General features: G+C 42.9%; 1 protein-coding gene across 2 annotated transcripts in view; it reads right to left on the bottom strand.

Annotated features, from left to right (window-relative positions):
- Positions 1-19,320, bottom strand: part of ino80 (INO80 complex ATPase subunit) — a 62,366-nt gene extending 43,046 nt beyond the window's left edge. Inside the window, exons 1-25 of one of the 2 annotated variants that reach the window (XM_008281772.1) lie at positions 19,228-19,320; positions 16,492-16,558; positions 15,531-15,722; positions 15,122-15,279; positions 14,405-14,472; positions 14,108-14,254; positions 13,895-14,015; positions 13,607-13,812; positions 13,418-13,471; positions 12,532-12,735; positions 12,240-12,444; positions 11,836-11,903; positions 11,518-11,739; positions 10,536-10,616; positions 10,028-10,123; positions 9,201-9,260; positions 8,970-9,112; positions 7,418-7,502; positions 7,204-7,321; positions 6,929-7,014; positions 4,236-4,403; positions 3,929-4,062; positions 3,510-3,577; positions 3,243-3,336; positions 2,116-2,320 (exon numbers count right to left, since the gene is read on the bottom strand). In XM_008281772.1, the coding sequence (XP_008279994.1) occupies positions 2,116-2,320; positions 3,243-3,336; positions 3,510-3,577; positions 3,929-4,062; positions 4,236-4,403; positions 6,929-7,014; positions 7,204-7,321; positions 7,418-7,502; positions 8,970-9,112; positions 9,201-9,260; positions 10,028-10,123; positions 10,536-10,616; positions 11,518-11,739; positions 11,836-11,903; positions 12,240-12,444; positions 12,532-12,735; positions 13,418-13,471; positions 13,607-13,812; positions 13,895-14,015; positions 14,108-14,254; positions 14,405-14,472; positions 15,122-15,279; positions 15,531-15,682 (2,943 nt within the window). In that variant the 5' untranslated portion in view covers positions 15,683-15,722; positions 16,492-16,558; positions 19,228-19,320. The remainder of the gene's footprint in view (positions 1-2,115; positions 2,321-3,242; positions 3,337-3,509; positions 3,578-3,928; positions 4,063-4,235; positions 4,404-6,928; positions 7,015-7,203; positions 7,322-7,417; positions 7,503-8,969; positions 9,113-9,200; positions 9,261-10,027; positions 10,124-10,535; positions 10,617-11,517; positions 11,740-11,835; positions 11,904-12,239; positions 12,445-12,531; positions 12,736-13,417; positions 13,472-13,606; positions 13,813-13,894; positions 14,016-14,107; positions 14,255-14,404; positions 14,473-15,121; positions 15,280-15,530; positions 15,723-16,491; positions 16,559-19,227) is intronic. The other variant, XM_008281774.1, reaches the window with a different exon arrangement.
- Between the last annotated feature and the right edge of the window lie 815 nt (positions 19,321-20,135).

The raw sequence follows: 20,135 nt of genomic DNA on the forward strand, positions 1-20,135 counted from the left end.
GATGTTTTCCAGCTGAACTGCAGGTTGTGTTTACACGTGGAGCCGCCATTTATTTTTCCAGTATTGGTAACATCTGTGGGCACTTGGAGAACTCTGGACATGCTGACTCCATTTCTTTTTATTTTTTTTTTCATTTTTGCAAGATGAATAATATAGAAATTCAACTTTTACTTTTTCTTTTATTATGATTTATGGCATAATAACTGTGTGATATTGAACAGAAGTTTGTTTTTGTTCCTGAGTTCTCTCTACTTCTGGACGGGGTTGTATAGTTTCCATAGCGGTGCAGGACTTTATATCACAGTGAAAAATGAACTGCTAGTGAAGAAATACTTGCTTGGGGTTTAGGGTGTTAACAAAAGTGGTTAATTTAATTTCTATTGTTATTCTCAGTTCTTATCATCTTAACGCTGCAGAGTTTCCTGCAGCGCTGATTAAACTCTCCTTGTGGGGGCACCAAAAATTCCTCTATGCAGGAAAAACCCTGGTACGTTATAACCTGGTTTCCGTTTCATGCTGGGACAGATACAGGCTCATACTGAGGAACAGAGAGCCCAGCTGATGCAGCACCCCACGGCTACATGGGTAAAATTCAGGGCACTCGGTACTCAGAGTTGCCTGCTTCTCTCAGTTTCTCAACAGGAGCAGCAGGAAAGCTGAAAGCAATACTGACCACGCTGTCAAGTCCACAGCCAGAGAGAGATGAGCCAAGCAGAGAGAAGTGGCACTGTGTGCCAGCTACACGCAGCTTCAAAAGAAAAATGAGGAGTCGAAAGAAGTTGGCGAAAACTGTGGGAGTGAGTAATTTCTACAAGCTCAAGTGGGAGTCTGGGGTCAGCGTGGTCATACAGCACACATAGAGCATTAGCTCTCCAGGTGTCTGCAAGTTTCAGTTTCTTGCGTCTTATATTTTTCTGCTTGTTCCTTAAGCCGCTCCAGGGGGGAACCTAAGACACCAGGCAGCTGCCTGACTCAGTGTGATGAGGCCAGGACAGGAAGAAGGGGATGGAATTACCCCACCAGCATTTGCTCTTGAGTATTTTCCACCTAACAAGTTAAGTTGGTGGAGGGTCGTAACGCGATACATATCTGGTTAACTGTTTGCTGTGTTGGTGATGCTTGTTAGCGAAGCAGAACGACTGAAACACTGAGTGGAGTATCTGCAGGCTGCTGCTGTTTTGAGGAGGTCTCTATAGTTGAACTGGCTCCTACACATTGTACTGTCTCTTTCCTACCAACAATTTGATTTGCATACTGCCAAACAATAAATTAATAAGACAGAGGAAATATGTGCCGTCTCAGCGTAACCCTGCAGCTTCCAGCTGCAGAACCCAACACACAGAACTTCAAGTGCAGCTGAAAAGAGTTGTGGTGCACCACACTCATCCCCTGAGACACCTAGCCGACAAACACCACAGACTGCTCAGCTACGAGAATAGTTTCATGGAAAACAATGTGCCACTTGGTTCCAAATCTTACAGCCTGCCATAAACCACCAGCAACACACTGGTGCCATATACAAATCCACACCAACTTCTGCGAACAACATTCTCAAAGCCAGCTTCTCTTTCAGCAATAAAGTCTGTTGAAAGAGCGGCGGCCAGTCAAACTGCTTTCACACCACCCGAGAAACAAACAGGAGCCGCTTACTATGATTCCATACATGGCAGAAAAAGACCAAAACAGCATTAAAATACTAAACCTGCTCTCCATATTAATATCAGAAAGGTGGGCCTTTGTCTCCTTTAAATCAAACACTTCTGTTTTTCTTTATCTCCAAAATTAGTTCAATGGTTCCTGGAGCTGTCCTCAGCACATCTGACAGTACAGTGCAGATAGACACAGGCCTCAGAGACATAAACTGGGAGGGAAGTGAGCGTTATTGGGTCACAGGGATACAGAAGGATTAAGTTCCCCGCTGTATCCCAGAGGAGGCAGAGGAAGCCTGGGGCAGAGAGCACGATGTGTGGCCAAACACTGCCTGATGCTCAGGGGAAAGTTTCAGCCCTGTCAGCAGCACATGTCTCCCTGCTGCTGTTTCTGTCACGCGTTAAGCTGCAGATGGCTGCTCAAGATCTCCTCGTGCGCAGTTTGCGGTCCGCGAGTGTTTCTTACCTGCAGGACAGGGCTGGTGTGTGTGTTGGGGAAGGCGATGGGTCTGTTCAGCCACAGAATCAGGTCCTTACGAGACAGACATTTAATCTGGGGCTGTAGCGTCCCGTCTCTGGCTTCGTCGTGACCTTCTTCTTCTTCAAGGTTGAACAGGCGCTGAGTGTGGAGCCGGTACGCAGCTTTCAGGGACAGAAAAAGTGCTAACCATCTGTAGAGGACAGGAAAAGGAAGACCTAATTAGCAAAAATATGTTGTAGAGAAGTACTTGATAAAGATTTTTGCCATTTTTAATGATTCACCAGCAGATTGAAAAGTCTTTTTTTTCCAAACAAACACAGAAATTACACAATTTATCATCGTGAGAAACTGTAAAAACAGAAAGAACTGTCAGATTTTCAACTTTCTGAAAGCCCTAATCATGTGTCACAAACGATTCTGCCAAGAAACTCAAACTCAAATCTGAAAATCGTGATGTTTTTTTTAATCAAAATTCTCCAAAAATAAACAGTTTGCATTAGATCGTGTAAAAAAACAACAACAGAGAGGAAACGGCAAGTGAGACTGAGAGGAAAATAAAACCTACTGGATCAATAAAATAAATGCAGCATGGCTCAGAAACAGCAGAGACAGGAGCAAGTTGGTGGAAGACTCATCCAGCATGGTGGAACGTGTTCCTACAGTCCAAGTACAGAACTAAGTTTGTAGAGGCTGAAAAAATGTAAATTATCTACAGCATGTGGAGCCACCATTTTCCCCAGAGTTGGTAACATCTGTTGGGAAATATGTTGTAAATATCAGTTTCAGTTTCAGTAATTCTATTATGTCGCATAAAAAACCCAAAACATTTCTGAGTCCTCTCTACTCCTAGCCATGTTTGTGCTGTTTCCATAGAGGTGCAGGACTTTATATCGCAGTGAAAAACGAGCCCACAGTGAGTCAAAATGTGACAGTTCAGAGGGACAAACTTCCCTTTCTATCGAGGGAGGACACCTCCACAGCTGCTCATGTTTGACCAAGAGACACAACGAACAGTGTGGCGTCTGATCATCTCGTTGAGAAGCAGCGTCTTGACCCACATCGTTTTATTTCTTTCAGAGACGAAGACGGTGAAATGAAAGCTCGACACCCACCTCACTAAGGTGCCCTGCAGCATAAGGTTGGACATCTCAGCTGGTGACACGTCAATAAAGCGCAAGAAGGAGAAACAGCTTCCTTTGTCGTCACCTGGAACCGTAAAAACAGAAGAACAGAATGAACACTGACAGAGAGAAAACATCGAAACAAACAGCAACAACAGGAAGAAATGAGACGAAGCTGAGGCGTGAATGTCAGACGAGAAGACCTGGTTCTGGCAGGAGCTCTGGGTATTCTGGGATCAAAATGTATTAAGTGCTCACCTTTCCTGTGAAAAAGAGACTGCTGGATGTGATCCGGAGAGAAAGGAGACAACAGCACCTGAAGTAATCTGAGGAGGACGCAGAGAGCAAAAGGCAAGGTTACGCCACAAGATGTGAGGAACAGTTAAACTGAATGTGGGAATGTGGGTCATCTGATTCCAGTTCTACCCACAACATTCCTCCGTTTACAGCTGTAATTGGGATAATAGCCTTCTGTGAGTCCCAAATCAGCAATTGTGTGCAAGGACGACGATTTGCTGAGAAATTATGACACATTTAACGGTGTTTGCACAGCAATTTCAAATATCTACTCAAAACACGGTGAGTAGGGATGGCGATGGAGCTGCTTTTATTGGATTTGGGAGTGCATTTGTGAGGATCGAGTGTGTCTGAGAAAGTTTCTGTGCGGGGGAACCTACTTGTTCTTGGCCGGGTTGTGTGCGTGGACGAGGCCGTGACGGTAGAGGAACTTGGACAGGATGTAGGGTTTGAGGAACATGTGGAAAGGAGAACGTGTCTCCTGACGCTCAAACAGGTCGGGGTGGTTGCACACCTGCACGAAAAACACACCGCTTTAAATAAAAGATAAAATGTGCACAGAAAGCATTTTGCTCGTTTGTTTCATAACTAAAGGATCAATATTAAAGTTAGTTTTTTAAATCCACTCTTTGCAGCTGTAATCATTACTGTTTTAGCAGCGGACACCAAATGGGCAGCAGCTCGTACCTTCCTGAACTGCATGACGAGGTTCATGAGCGAGGACGTGGTGCTGTGGGCCTGCTGAGCCGTGCCCATGGAGGACTGCAGCAGGTCCTCGATGGAGATCTTGTTCCTCAGCGCCTGGTAGAGCAGCCGCTGCCGGGACGTCAGCTGGCAGTAGGTCAGGATCTCAATCTGCAGACGAGAGCAGAGCAAGAACGAGTTAATAAAACTACTAAAGCAACGGCAACGCTATTATCCTGTTTTCTTTGGTTGAGCAAAGCCAAGAAAAGGACGGACCTACAGGGAAGTTTCTGTATGCGTTTACACACTATTGGAAAAAAACCTGACATTGTGATATCTTGTTTTTTGGCTACAACTACTGCAATATCCAAAGAAGTACAGGAGTTTTCACCAGCTGATTTGATTAAGTCTATTTGTACAGAGTTAATCATTCTCCAATGATCGGGGTGATTCTGCATCTGCACTTATTTTTATTTTTTGGATCGTTTAATTTTTTCTTTTTCCTTCGGATGACAGTCAGATCTGGCTTTGCTCTCGTCGTGCAGAGCTTCGTGCTGCTGGTTTAAATTAAACTAATTAATTGCATTTCCTCGTGAGCAGGCGACGGCTGCAAGACGCTGCAGACGGTAGCTGTTTTTAGGAAACATCACAGTTTCTGGAGCCAAAATATTTCTGTTCTGCGTTATGCTCCTCCTCGCTCGTTCTGCTGTGCACATGTGCAGCCTGCATGTCAGCAAACTCCAAAGTTATAAACCATAATAAAGAACAAAACCTCAGTGTATCCAAGAGGGCTCAAATCAACGTGAGTGATCAGACAAACTTTTCTTGTAAATCAATCACTGAAAATGAAAATATTCTTTTTGTATCAAGCAGCAAATATAACTGCAGCCTGATATGTCATTTAATGTGCAGCACATTTGCACATTGCAGTGTTAAAGCTAATGGATATATTATGCAGCCCTGTATCTGCATGTGTAGTTCAAGTCAAAATCTCCTGTTTTTTTATTGAGTCCGCACTCCTCTTATGCCCAACTGTCACGGCCCCAGAGCCTCTGTCTTGTGTGTGTTTTCACATAGGCTTAACCAAAAATTAATTTATGGGTGCGAACTTCATGCCCAGCTTGACCAACATTCTTCAAACACACATCAACGTATTTGGTTTTATCTGGTGCCACGCTTTGATGAAAGCAGCGAGCGATCCATAAAAACCAACCGTGAACCGCGAGTGAACTTCACCGGCTCGCATTGGCGTCAGCGCGCTGACAAAACAAGAGCAAAACCAACGAGAGCGCAGAAGTAAAAGGAAGTGGGCTGGCAGGGCCGCTTCATGTGGGTGCAGAGGAAAGTGAAAAAGACAGATGTGGGGGAGTGGTGAACTCTGCCATTCCTCTGACTCTGTGCATCGAGACTCCCACAGTGGATGAGTGAGTATGTGTGCGCCGCCTGTGACAGCAGGAGACCCCGAGTCCAACATCTGTCAGGAGGATCTGCCAGCACGAGCATCACTCTCGGGCTTATTACAACACGTTGTGTGTGAATGAGGTGCTCCGACGAAGGGACGGCGCAGATTTAACCAAGAGAAGTTTGTCTACTTGTTGACAACATGCGACGCTGCATTATTAAGTGAGAATTGTCACATAAAATAAAAATCAGACAAACTTTTTCAGCACAAACTTGTACTGTAATTCTTCTTCCTACATTAAGTAGTGAGATTTTATATGCCTGATCTAAATTCCTTCTTGTGCCGAGCTCAGACTGCAGGAGTTTTGGGGCGACGTATCCCCATTTCACCTCACAGTCACAGGAGAAATCTGGTCTGGGATCTTGGTCTGAACCGAAGTTTGGAACAGATTATTTTAATATTTGGTAATTTGAGGGGTTTTACAGATCCAGTCTGAAACCTCCGAACCCCAAAACCCGCTGGTGGGTTTGAAAAGCATTTTTATTAATAAATATATATATAAAACTACACAATTTATCAGAGACAGAAACCGTAAAAACAGGACAAATAGTCTGAACTTTCCAACAGTCCGTGAAAGCATTGTGTGTGTGATGAGCGGTTCCATCAGAAAAATCGACCAAATCTAACCTCAAAATCTTTATATTTCATAAAAATCGCTTTTGTCTCATTGTAAAAATCGCCATAAATAAACTCTTTCCACCATATTGTATAAAACCCAAAAGATTCTGCACTCCTCGGTGCAACTGAGAAGCCACGACTGACTCAGGTGTGACCAACAGTCATGTCATAAAACTTTCGGCTGAACTGCAGGCAGTGTTTACACAGGGCAGAGAGGAGAAGAGTACGGAGGCACATTACAGTAGCTGAGAGGAAAATAATCATATTTCATGAATAACATAAATGCAGCATGGCTCAAAAATGGCATGCACAGATGAAAGTTGTTGGAAGATACCTTCAGCTTGGTGAAATGTGTTGGCTGAGGTGGTGCTCTGCTCCCTGAATTCTGTATTTGCCTCAATAATCTTTATAACAACCTGCAGGGTGTGCATGTCTTAGATCACAGAGAAGAAAATCTGTCAAATTATTTTAAAACCCCTGTGTTCAGAGCCTCAAGGCATCAAGGACATAAATGGACCATGAAAAACTGAAAGCTGTGAACGGCTACGGCCTCGTGTTTAAAGTTTGTTCCACTTCAATATACATCTCTGGACACGAGGATCGGTTCAGCAAATACCTTGTCTGAGAGCTCGTTTTCCACGTCCTTCTTGATCCTGCGCAGCATGAAAGGCTTCAGGATCATGTGCAATCTGGAGAGCTGGTCTGAAAAACAAACAATCACGTTTAGCTACAGAACAAATCACACGCAGCGACGAGCGGGAATAAAAGATCTGCGTCGGCACACAAATTACGTAATTTCTGAACAAACAAGTTGAAAAATATCATGTTCCGTCAGCTGGAAAACGGGGAGGAAAAAAATGCAGCCGAGAGAAACATTTCTGTTGCACTCACTCTCGTCGATGGCAGACTTGTTTTCAGCGTGGCTCTCGATGTCCTTGGAGAACCACTCGTTAAACTCTTCATGGGAATCAAACAATGTGGGCATGATGAAGTGCAGCAGGGCCCACAGCTGAGAGACAGTAATAACACGAGGTTGTTAACAGTTGTGATTCGCACACACACACACGCACACACACACTTGCCAACACTCACAAATGGCGCTCACCTCAGCCATTGTGTTCTGGATGGGCGTCCCGGTGAGCAGGAGTCTGTTTCGACACTGGAACTGCAGCAGGATTTTCCACCGGACGCTGAAAACGAACAGAAAATGAGATTCAGATCTGGTATAACGAGCATTTATTATCTATTATTTAGTGCAAAATAATCCAACCAGCCACTGACCCGTGTGTGACCTTTTCCAAGACTAAAGCTTTTTCAAAACATTTCCGAAGTGAATTTGCACACAGTCACGCAGCTGCAGAGGCCGACTGCAGGTTTTTTTCCGCACTTTGTTATTGATTTCCTTAACGATTTAAAGAGCCGTGTCCTTGTTCTGCATATTTTTACTGATTTATTACAAACTGTGTTCACTTATCATGTCTGAAAACACTTTTCCCAAGCATACTGCGCCTAAGAAAAGAAAATGTTTTTCCAAACTCTGAGGAAACTACGGGATTCAGCTTGCAGTGACTAGAACAATGCCAAAGATAAGTTAGTAAAATAGTTAAAGGCTCTGGTAATAGTATCCAAAGCATCCTAAATGGTGCATGTATCTGCAGTCTTTAATCTATAAAACGATGAGAATGCAAACTATGGCATGTGTTTGGGATATTTAATTACTAATCTTCTTACAGTCTCTACACTATTCTTCACATTGCTCTGCTCATCGGCTGCAGAACGATGTTTCACCATGCTGAATGTGTCTGCCAACAACTGGCTCCTCTGTTCACCATTTCAGAGCCATGCTGCATTTATTTTACGTTTAGTTTTCCTCTCCTTCTTCTCAGTGGAAACACCGCCTGCAGCTCACCTGAAAACTCTCAGACTTTTAGTCACGTGACTGTTGGTCACAGCGGAGTCAGAAATCGCTTCGCTGTCGCTCTGAGCAGCACCAAAGGTTTAGATTTTATAAAATCTGGTGCAAACGATCTATTTTATGGTGAGTCTTTTAATGAAACGTGTACAATAAATTACTTTGGTTAAACATGATCAGATTTGGTAAATGTTTCAGATAAAATCATTTGTCACACACGACACATTCAGGGACGGTTAAAAAGCAGGAAATCTGATAATTATTCTGTTTTTACAGTTTTCTCCTCTAATAAATGATGTAATTCGAGTGATTTATTTATTTTTTTTTTTTTACTGAAAACATGCAGATTAGACTGTTGCTGTTTCAAAAAAACGGTGCAGATCTATAAAGACTCCTCTTCACTTGCTGCAGCTGAAGCACACCAGCTCACCTATAACTCTCTTCAAACACTGTGAAGCTGCTCTCCACTACACAAGTTGTAACGCTGGAGTGAGTCAGCAGCACATTTTCAAACTGGCAACCGATTCTGAAAAACAAGGCCACAGACAGCTCCACCCTGCAAGCTGACAGGATCGGTTTTATAGGTCTGTATGAAATCCTGGAAGTCTGAGTCTGTGTTTTTGAGACAGTTGCTGCTACGCCTTTCATTGTGGAAAAGCTCTGCGACAGATCTGATTGCTTGTTTCACTCATAATGTCTCTTCTAGCAGATAAAAAAACATCATATGGAAAAAAAAAAGCTTTACCTGGTGCTGCTTTTCAGTGCCTGGGCCTCATCCAGCACCATGTACTGCCACTTGACCCTCTGGAAGTATTTGACATCTTGGACCACCAGCTGGTAGCTCGTGATCACCACGTGGAATGGTGCATTTTGTGTGTAAAGGGTTTTCTAAAGAAAGAAGATATCCGTAATAATAAATACCAGTGCAGCTTTTAATAACCAGACCAGACATCTTCAGAAATCATTTCATCTTTACCTGGCTCCAAAATTTGCGAATCACTTTGCGATCATGAGGGTTTCCCCAGTACGGCAACACCTGAAGGACATACGATTAATGTTAATGACAAACACAAATGTACGTATAGCACAAGGATCCCTGTGTGAAACTTCTCCATCCAACCTACTTTTCCAAAACCTCTACAGTCACACTGGGTAAGGCAAGAACAACAGAGCCACGGTGATGTTCTCAGAGGAAACACAGCATCACACATGAATCACTGCAGCATTTGTTGATGTGGAATGTGATGTGAAAAGATTTACACATCATTGCATCACTCCACACGAGCTGGCTCTCCATTGTTTTCAGTCAGTCTTGCTTTGAGTGCTCAGGAAGCTTATCTTCAAATTGTGTAATAGGGTCTTTTCACACCTCATTAGCAGAACAAACTGGAAACTGATTTATTTTCCAAACTAGCTGAGAAAGTGGGCACAGCTGAATGTTGAGCACAACAAAGAGTTATGCATATTATAGTGTGTGTGTGTGCAGTCGAGCGTGGCTGACATATTGATGTGTTTGACAAATGATTTTTAGCCTGTCAAAGGCCAGTTAAGGCATGCAGACGGATTTTTGGAGAACAGCAACAAACTAGAAACAGCTTTGCAGTCGTGCATAAGCAATGCAACAATACTGCCCCCTAGTGGACAGTTCTAGACTGGTTTAATGTCTACACACGGCCTCTCAGACAGCATTTCTCCCAAAACTACAAGCTCTGGGTTAAAAATATGACAAACAATAGGAGCGAAGGTGAGGGGATTCCTTTGGACATGCTTTTGCAGATGTTTCCGCTGTTTTTGGATTCTCACCTTGAATTTGGGCACAAAGCGGGTGAACTCCTGATGCCAGTTGTTGAGCGTGGACGCCGGAGAGATGATGAGAAACGGACCCCAGATGTTGTCTCTCTACGCGGGAACAGAAACAGAGAATTCACCGTCAGCCGCTGCGACAGGTGGCGGCTGCATGTGTGAGCGACACCCAATAACAGGAAGGCCCGGCGGAGCTCGGCCGCGCTGTCAGCGACAGTCAACTGAAAAGATCACATTTCCCCTGAATTCCACTTTTTCCCCCCTTTGGAGTTAAGATAGCTACAGTGCTGGCAAATCATCTATTTGCAGCAATGAAAGCAGCCCAGTGAAATGTTCCAGCACCTGCAAAAAGCACAGCCAGAGACGCTTGAAAGGATGCAGGTGCACAGAGAAGCTGCCTAATAGATGTTTTGTTCCCGAGTCAAAAACAATAGTCGAGACTGCAGAACATTCCACCAAGGGGTTTTTGGAAGTGTGTGAAACCCTCTGACCCGGTTCCCTCTCTCACCTCTGCCAGGTGTGCCAGCAGGGCGATGCTCTGAACCGTCTTCCCCAGTCCCATTTCGTCTGCCAGGATTCCATTGATTCCCTGCAGAAACAAGAAGAGAAAACAAAGGAAGAAAAATGAATCATCTGAGGTGCACCAACGAGCATAAAGTGTTACTGAACCGCTGAAAGGCCAAAAAACACAGAGCAATTATTTTAAAACTAAAAAAGACATTTAAAACTGTGTGTTTTGATTGATGCTGGAAACACGGATGCAATCCAAAAACGGTTCTAATGAGCACGAGCATCGTGTTGTTAGTTCTTCACCATTAATTCTTGAACTCCTCTCATCCAAACATTAACTTCTTGAGCAATTTATACATCTAGATGCAATAAAGTGAACATGTACATCACAGTCATGTTCGTGCAGCACGTGCAGGCATCAACTTGTGCACCATTTCTTTATTTATCAGTTAAATATACTGTAAAACGGGCTACTGTGGCTCTGATGCAGCCGCCTCCATCTGTGGTCACCGATCTGTGTCACTCACCAGTAACATTATTTGATGAAGCACCAACCTATCAACACTAAGGGCTAAATGTTGACAACTTCTCTTTTAATTAAACACCTGCTTGTGTTGCATTTTTCTAAATTTTGACACCAACATTTTTATTTTTTACTGCAGACGTATACCGGTTCCAAATATTAGTTATAAATCTCCTTGACTGTATATAAATGGTCTTTCACAACCACATCAGCTGACGCCTACGCTCCATCCACCCAAGTTACCAGATCTGCTTCTCTGCAGCTTCTTTTCCCCCCAAAATGAAATTCAAGTTGAAGGTCACTGTTCTGACACAGTTTAGAAGATGAACAAGAAGAAAACGTTTCCGTAAGTGTTGCAGGAGCACAAGGAGCAGAGCACCACTGCGCAAAAACACTCATTTAAATCAGGCACAGTTTTAGATTTTTCTCTTTTTGGATCGCAGACAGACGTGGTTACCTGTTCGTAGAGGTTGGCCAGCCAGTTCATGCCTTTGAGCTGGTAACCCTTCAGCTTCCCATTGAAGATGGTGGGCTGTGGAATCTCTTCCCCCGCGTGGATGGATGGATTGGAAAGGCTGTAACTTTCTCCGAACCCAGAGCCGATGCCCGAGGACAAGCCAACGGCAGCGTGTAGAGACGCACTGCGGCTGTCTTTAGCCTCTTCGTCAAACATTCGCGTCTACGGGGAAACGTGAGGAGAGGACACACAGTACAGGTGAGATGGTGTATAGAAGGAGTGTAAGTGCATCACTGTGGGTGTGTATCATTAACTTACTCTCTCCTGGTGAATCTGGTAGGCCTCTTTGGCGTTCCTCAAGGCCTGAGATTTGTAATATTCACTATCTGCAATCACAAATATTCATGTTGTAATTTAAACAGATAGACATATATTCAAACTGACACTTTTTTCCGATATATAAGTATACTGACAGCAAAGTCTATAACAAAGTATTACCAGGTGTTTCTTATGTAATCAGGTGAATGAAATGAACTGTAGAATGAAAGCGAGAGTGAACAGTAGATTGTACTTGATAGTTATAAACGATTTGTTGGTGGAAAACGACAACATTTTACACTTAATTTGACATAATTCCTCAATAATTTCTCAAATTTAGTCTTTTTTTTGTGTCATATTCCAATGTCAGTCATTAAAACTGAGCTTGATGAAGTGGTTCATACCATAGTCCTCCTGCCCCATGTTGACCATCACTCCTCCTCCGATGTCTATCTGTCTCTGGGCTGCAGTGTCTTCAAGCTTCCTCAGAATCTCCTCCTGAGCTGCGTCTCCTCCTGGACCCCCCACGCTGGCTTTGCCGCTCATAAAGTGAGCGTACAGCTCCGTCTGGGTGATGAGGAAGTTCAGTTTCCGCTGCTGACGCTTGGCCTGTAAAACACAGAGACCCACAGAGATGATGTATCACCACTTTGGGTTTTCAAAGCGTAATACGACATGAACGTCCTCGTCGCCGACCTCTCTCATCTCTTCGTCTAGTTTACGCTGCTCCAGGGCTTCCTTCTCAGCCCTCTTCCGGTGCTCCTTCTCCACTTTGTCGTACTTCTTCCAGTAGAGCATCATCTCCTTGGTGAGGCGTCTGGCACGAGGTAGCGTCTCCTTGCAGTTCTTCTGAGCCTGAATGGCTGCACGCCGGACCTCTCGCATGCACTGGTGAGCCAGCTGCAGCCAACAGAACAGATGGTAAATGTTGTAACTTTCAAACACAATGTACACCAAAAAATTCAGACCAGATGTTGAAAGCCTGAATGATACAGAACTGAATTATAGAGTGAGATCATTAAACTGTTTTTCATCAGTTCTGTGTTCAGGATTTTTGGGGGGCTCGATGACAACCCAAAATTAGCAACAGCTCTTCCCCAAACAGTATAAAAAGTAGAGGCATCAGTGACAGTGGTTTCTCCACTTGGCCGTGAGTTCCTCCGTCCACTACAGCCTAGATGTTGCTCGCTAGCTGTGCAAATGCTTTGTCCTCAGATGGTAGGATTTGCAGAGCAGCTCAGTCTCACGTCTGAATTTCCTCTGAATGATGATGTGAACAAGAGGTGGGCTGATTGTGTGATGAGGCATTAATGGAAAATCAGATCCATTTGCACAGTTAGTACGGTTTATTTGATTTGTTGTGAATATGTTTATGTTTTTACCATTTTCACCTAATTCTATAGACTTGTCAGTTTTTTTCTATCATGCAAATTTGTCAATGACACTCTTTTCTGTGGCGTAACAAACTCAAACACATGCTTTCTGCTGCTTTGCATGGACTTTAAGCTACACTTTGCTTAATACAGAAATGAGGAGTTTGTGCGAAGAAGTCAAGCATCAACGGGAAAAAAAAATCACTTACCTTCTTAGCATTGGTTAAAACTAGGTTCTTAGCAGAAGTCTTCTGCTTGAACGACTGCAAAAAAGCATAAACAGGACAATTAGGACCAAAAAAAAATGAAGAAAATGGTCCAACCCTCCTGAAGAACATTAATAATTAACAGTAAGTGCACAGGCATGACGTTGTGTCCTTGTCTTTGTGCACACTGACCTTGGGGATTTCCTTTTTGGCGATGGTGAGCCAGACCTTCCGCCGCCGTGCATTCAGCTGCTCAATGGTGAGGTGCTTCTTCTTCACCATGGGCAGCGGAGCATCGTGGGAAAATTTAGCGAAGATCTTGGTGACATAAGGACGCTCCTCGTCCAGGAATTCTCCCTCTCCACGCTTCTTCTTCTTCTTTACTTTTTTCAGTTTGGCTGAAAGAGAAAAGTCAGTCATTGAGAAAAAATCCTTTTCTCCTATTTTGCAAACAGTGAGAAGCATCACTTTGCTTCTTACCCTTAAATTTCTTCTCATCTTTAATTTTCTTTTTCTTTGGGCCCAGCAGGTGACGCTGTTGCTCATAAAAGGGGTCATGAGTCGACAGGAGTCCAGTGCTGTAGTACTGATACTGGTGAAGCTGCAGAGAAGATGGCGCGACAAAAACACGCGTGTCAAAAGTATTCTAGGCATTCTAGCTGGCGCTGCATTTATTTATCCGTTTGTCTGTACCTCCCGGTCGGAGTAGAACTTGCTCTGATGCTGCCTGGTGTACCGGTGCAGCCTCAGCATGTCGTGCAGCTCCTCCCGAGACAATGTGAAGTTTGCGTCATCAGAATCCGTGTCCGAGTCCGTGGTGTCATCACTCAACAGGATGCTCTGCAGGAGACGGAGGAGGAAGGTGGTAAACGAAAGCAGAAGTTGTGTGAGTGTAAGACAGAAAAGTAAAAGGCAGCAAAATGGTCCAAACGAGACAAATTCACTGGTTGTCTGTTGAACCTGTTAATGAAAGTGTGTTGATATAAATACCTTGAGCCATTTCCTGTTCTTCTTCAGCTTGGAGAAATTGTAGAGACTCGTTTTATCTGCCTTTTGGTCTGCAGAATTTAAAAGGGAAAAATGAACATGCATGAATGAGATGCTCCACAGTGAAGGTGAGCATGTGCAGCAACATGTCAGTAACAGACAGCTTTTGGTTTTGGTTTCTGCCTCTTCCTTTGCAGCTCTTGGTGGAGCCACACTGTGTTTACTTCTTCAGGCCGAGCAGCTGTTTTGTTGCTGCTGTCTTACTGTGTCACTCATGTTAAGGTGTATACTAAGAAATATTGCTCAACCTCCTGCACACATCGCTCATATCTAAGAAATATAAGAAATATAGCTCATAGCTGCAACACGGAGAACCAACATGTTATTGTCCAAAACAATAATATGAAATGTGTTGATTCTCAGAGGGTCAGGTGGGAGGCACTGATTCATTCTTCATGGAATGACCCATCTGTTGTCTTTACATATACAGCTTATTCACAAAATAATGGTGACTCAGCGAATGTTTTCAGCCACCTGGTGCAGATTTTTTTATTCTGAGGTTCAAAGCATCGTATTTAAAACAGAATTATCTGCTTGTGTGTAACTTTATGACTTTTCTTAACCCACCGAGATAAAAATCTGAACAAAAGCACTGATGTTGACGACTGGTTGTGCAGACAGGTGGTCTAATAAGTCCCAGCAAATGGAAGCGTTTCTTACCTTTCCCTTGCACAAGAACTCCGTTAAGAGGCTTTCCGTCTGCCAGCCCGTCACCTTGCTCACACGGCTCAGTCTTCACTGTCAGAGCTGCATGTTGAGCTGAGGAGTCCAGCGACAGTCCCGTCCCCAGCGCGCCATCGCTGTCGTCGCTATCATCACTACAGTCAGAGATATATGCAGCTGTAAGCACACCATCTAGTTTTCTTCTTTGATATGTGTGTAGCAGTAAACGTCAAACGGGAAGTCAGTGTAGCAACTGTACAGATGACAGGAAGGGAAAAACAGCAATGCAAACAGCAAAGTGCTTTATCTAGATAGGATGGAAGATTGCTGCAGTTGGTGCCCAGAAACAAACTTGACCTGAAGAGCAATAAGAGTAAGCCCACATCCACCTCCTGCCTGTCTCTACCTGGTTATGTCTCTGTTGAAGACAGCAGCAGTCTGGCGCAGAAAACTGCCCAACTTCAGGGATCTCTCTAAGCGCTGCAGGTAGAGAGGTTTGGCCAGGCCAGAGGTCCCCGATGCCCCAACCTCCAGCCGGCCGCCCTGCCCCGACGCCATGCAGCCCAGACACGTCTGCCCAGCAGGGCAGGACCTTTTACTGGAGAGAGAAACAGAAAGAGAAGGAGGCTCCACATCAGAGTCAGCAGTACAGAAAAGTATGGGGTAACAAATACACCGTTTTTAATGTTAATAAACAAAATCATGGCAGGAAGTGGAGATATGAAGGTTCATACTGCTCAGAGGACTGTAGACGGAGATTTTCATCAGTAGTTACTAGTATTTGATAGGGGGGATACTCTCCTCCTACCCCTAAACCAAACCTTTCAATTCCTACCGACGCCTTAAATTCTGTCACAGGAACAACTCTTCAATAATGTTTTGGCAGATTTGTGGCAAACTTTGCAGCAAGCACATTAGTTAGCTGAAAAAATGTTATTGCAAGTCAACCAGCTTTAGTTTTGGCAAACTTCCGGCCACATCTGCTATTTGCCAAGATTCCCATTAGTGGCAAACATTTCAGCTAATGTTTGCCGCAGACAGCATTTCTGCCACTAATGGTTTTATTCAGAGGTTCCCGTGCTTCTGGCACACAGCTGGAGGTAACCTTGAGAATTTCTGACAGGACTGCCACAGAAATATTTGCCAGAATCACATAAAATGAAGAGTTCATTTGCAAAAACAGATAACTCCATCATAAAAGTCAAGTGCCATTATTTTCTAAACAAAGTTATACAGAACTCCACCACCCATCTGCACATAAAACAGCCGTTTACTCTATAACACAGAGCTACTTCTCACCAACAGCTAAGCAGGCAGAACGATATAACTCACATTCCAGTCAGCAGAATTGTACACACTGAACCTACCTTCTCGATAAGAGCTGACATTGTTCTTGATTCCAAGAATAATGGTCAAAAAAAAGGGTGAAAAACCCTAAAAAAGAAGAAGAAACTCAGTCAGTTTGTTAATATGTAAATGACAATAATATTTAGTATTCAGTACTAAAACATTATTGTTGGGGAAAATATCTTACTGCAAGTTTTTGACAGATATTGCAATATAATATTTAAAAGAGGCAGATTTAAAACGTAATGGAGCATCGTCACATGACAAACCATCATTGTATCAACCGCTCTACAGTCGAATGCAAAGGTGAGAATTTAGAGACATAAACGGCTTCAAATGTGTATTTTTCTTACATCTGGTAAATGGCACAGAAGGTAGAAGAATTAATCAGAAAGCTGTGACTCTGTAGACTTAAAGTATTAATAATAACTAAATAATAATTCCAAATAGAAACTAATCGGGTCTTTCTTTAAACACTTTTTTTCAACTCATGGCTCAGGAGCAGCATCTAAATATTGCACATTCTGCTATTAATTTAATGAAGTTTGTCAATACTGAGTTGAACATTTATATCCTAAACTGCAGTATTTGGAATCTACACTTTGCACTGTGTCACTCTGTGGTTTGTAATCGATTACCTGTTCAGCACAACTGACTGCTGTGGATGAGTATTACTTATTGTGTCATAAGAACAACACGAGCGCTTTAAAAACCAAACACTGCATTCCATGAAACACTCACACGTTGTTCACCAATGTCACAGAAATGTACAAAAATAAGGAAAAGGCGACTTTTTGAAGACTACCGAGTAGGTCTCAACAATTAATGAAATTCACAGAATGTCTAAGTGCAGAATCCACAGCACAGGAGCTGTTTTTTGGGGGTTTTTGAGATGAGGGAAACGAACAACATACTATCACAAATGAAGCATTGTGGTGCTACAGAGACGCTCCAGCCTACAAACGGTATTCTCATAAAGGAACATGTTCACTTCGTAAACAACCGCAGCAAAATCACCACATCACTTTTTTCATACTTGTCTCAGTGGGAAAAAAAAATAAAGAACGACCGACTTCTTCTAAAACCTGGATTTATCTCATATCATTTGCTAAAATAACTGCAACACAGCTTTGTTTTGTGCATGTCGTTCAGCCCGACTACTGCGTATTTAAACTGCAAACTTTGTTTTTAGTGCAAATATTTAATTAAGGAATTTTTATCGAGTGGCTCACGTCTAAGAGTTTTCCTAATTTCTCATTCTTTTTGCATCACACACAGTAAAATATTAGTGTTTTCGGCTAATCAGAATTTATTTAGGGAGAGACAGTTTGATTTAACCGACTGCCCTGACTATAGAGTGTTATTACACAGTCATGATTAGTTGCTTAGTTTCAGCTATTAAATTAATCATTTTCAAAAGCAGCTGAAACAATTTTTGACTAAGTAAAAATTAAAAATGGTCTCACTCTAGCTTCTTAAATGTGAATCTTTGAAGGTTTCATTTGTCCTCTGTGACAGTAAACAGAATATTTTGGGGTTGTGGACAGAAAAAAGACATTTGTCATGTTGGGTTATGGGATGGTTTTCACCATTTTCTGACATTTTATAGGGCAAAAAAATAATACAGAAAATCCCTCCTGATTAAAATAAAAGTTAGTTGCAGCCCTAACCTATAGCGTACACATCTGCTTACATTTTATTGTGTAAATGCTTCTTTAAGAGACATTTCAAACAGTTGCCCTTATCCCACATTCTTGTTTGCATCACACAAAAAAGAAATGTTGAGCTATGACAGGACATATTATATTTATATAAAGCTTTTTACTTTCAGAAATGGCTCAATTTAAAGATAGTCTAATTTCACCAATTGTATAAGCTGTTGTTGTACAGTCATTTCATTGTGTACAAGTGTACAGGTGGTTGTTTAGACACTGTTAATTAACTGTAAACTTGAATCACAGTAATTACTATTAAATACTCGTTATATACTCATTTAATGTCTTTAAAGACTTTACTGCCTAACGTTTGAGAGTAACATTAGTTTAACCCTATTTCTAAAATGAAGAAATACTGAGCCTTTTGTTATTTAATACAGCATTTAATTTCCTTTTGCTCCTTCGTCCTCATGTTATGGTTTGCTAGCTAGCAAGTCCAAGCTAGCGTTAGCCAGGAGCTGCTAACTAACCTTCAATAGTGCACGGCTTATTAGCTTGCAGGCTAACGACCGTTAGCTGCCTCTCCAGTGATAGTAAAGGGTCAAGGTGCAGGTACACACACTGGCAGCTTTCTGGTTTACCACAACAAATATTCTAGCTAGCATTGGTAGTTTTCTCAAACACGTAGCCTCAGTTACATCTCAACTGCCCCCTTGCTAACTCCTGACTAATGTAGCTTTTTTATCATAACCGCTAGCTGGTTAGCTCCTAAAACACAGAAGCGTTTTGACACAGACGTCCTCTCACACCATTAATATGAAGTATTCAAATCGGCCCTGTCTCTTTAAGGCCACCACCTCCCTGCCTAAAGTATCTATTAAGATATGATATCGGTTTAATGGAACTTCTTTAGCTCGCTTGTCGCCGCAACGCAGCGACAGCAAGGCCCTCCGCCCGCGCCTCTCGTAGCCCCGCCGCGGACATGAGCGGAGAGACTCGGTTGCCTGGTGAACGCATGATCCCCATCTTTTAATTCTTTCTCCCTCCCGGCCATCTTCCCCACTGCTCCTTCGCCATAACAACCGCCGCGGAGTCTCTCACCTCGGCCCCGTGTCCCCCTTTTCGGTCTCTCTCGTCGCTGCTGCCGACTCTCGGTTCTCTGACTCCAAAATGGCGGTTTGAGGCGCCGAGCGAGTCTGTGAGCTTTGAGTCGGCAGCAGCAGCAGAGAGGCGGCCACTTTCTGTTACTGAGAGAGCAGAGACACGACGCCATGGCGAGGGGACAGCAAGGAGCAGGCGCTTTAATCGATCGCAGAGAGAGGGACGCCAGCCCGTCGGTGTCTCCGAGGACGTGACGGTGACCAAAAAAAATCCCCAGTGCATCTTTCGGTATTAAAAAAGACACGCCACCGCCGCGTGTGAAGTTTCTGCAGGTAAATGTGTAAATACTACAAACACATCGATGCACTTCCGATGTCGATTGATTGAGTCTGGTCACTGCGAAGATTACCGAGCTACGTCTTACGTCACCAGAAGGGAACTCCGTTTTTGGTAAGGTGAGGCAGCGAAGATTTAATGTGTTACTATGACAATGAGTTTTTAAAAATTGTAAAATATGTTTTTAATTTTTTTAAATTTATTTTTTGGTAAATTACTTATTCCTAAATACAAGCTTTTAAGTACTCAATAATTTCCCCTCCTTTTATGGTCAATTCTATACATTTTCCAAACAATAAAAAAAAACCTGTTCTTAGAATGTCACAGAAGCATTTTTGTTGAAAGTCGAATGAATTTATTTGCTAATGCCATGATGTTTATTTATTGTATTAGTATAATGTTAGGATCTTGAAACCATAGGGGCCCACAAGTCTTTAAAACATATCCTTTTAATTGCACTATTTTTGTATACTATTCTAAAATTGATTTCAATTGTCAACAGCGAGCTCCAGAAACATCTAAAAATTCCATCCTTATTTTTATGCATACATCTATGTATACTGATGGTTGTG

This window comes from Stegastes partitus, unplaced genomic scaffold, assembly GCF_000690725.1.
Source record: "Stegastes partitus isolate 25-593 unplaced genomic scaffold, Stegastes_partitus-1.0.2 Scaffold244, whole genome shotgun sequence".
NCBI classification, from domain to species: domain Eukaryota; kingdom Metazoa; phylum Chordata; class Actinopteri; family Pomacentridae; genus Stegastes; species Stegastes partitus.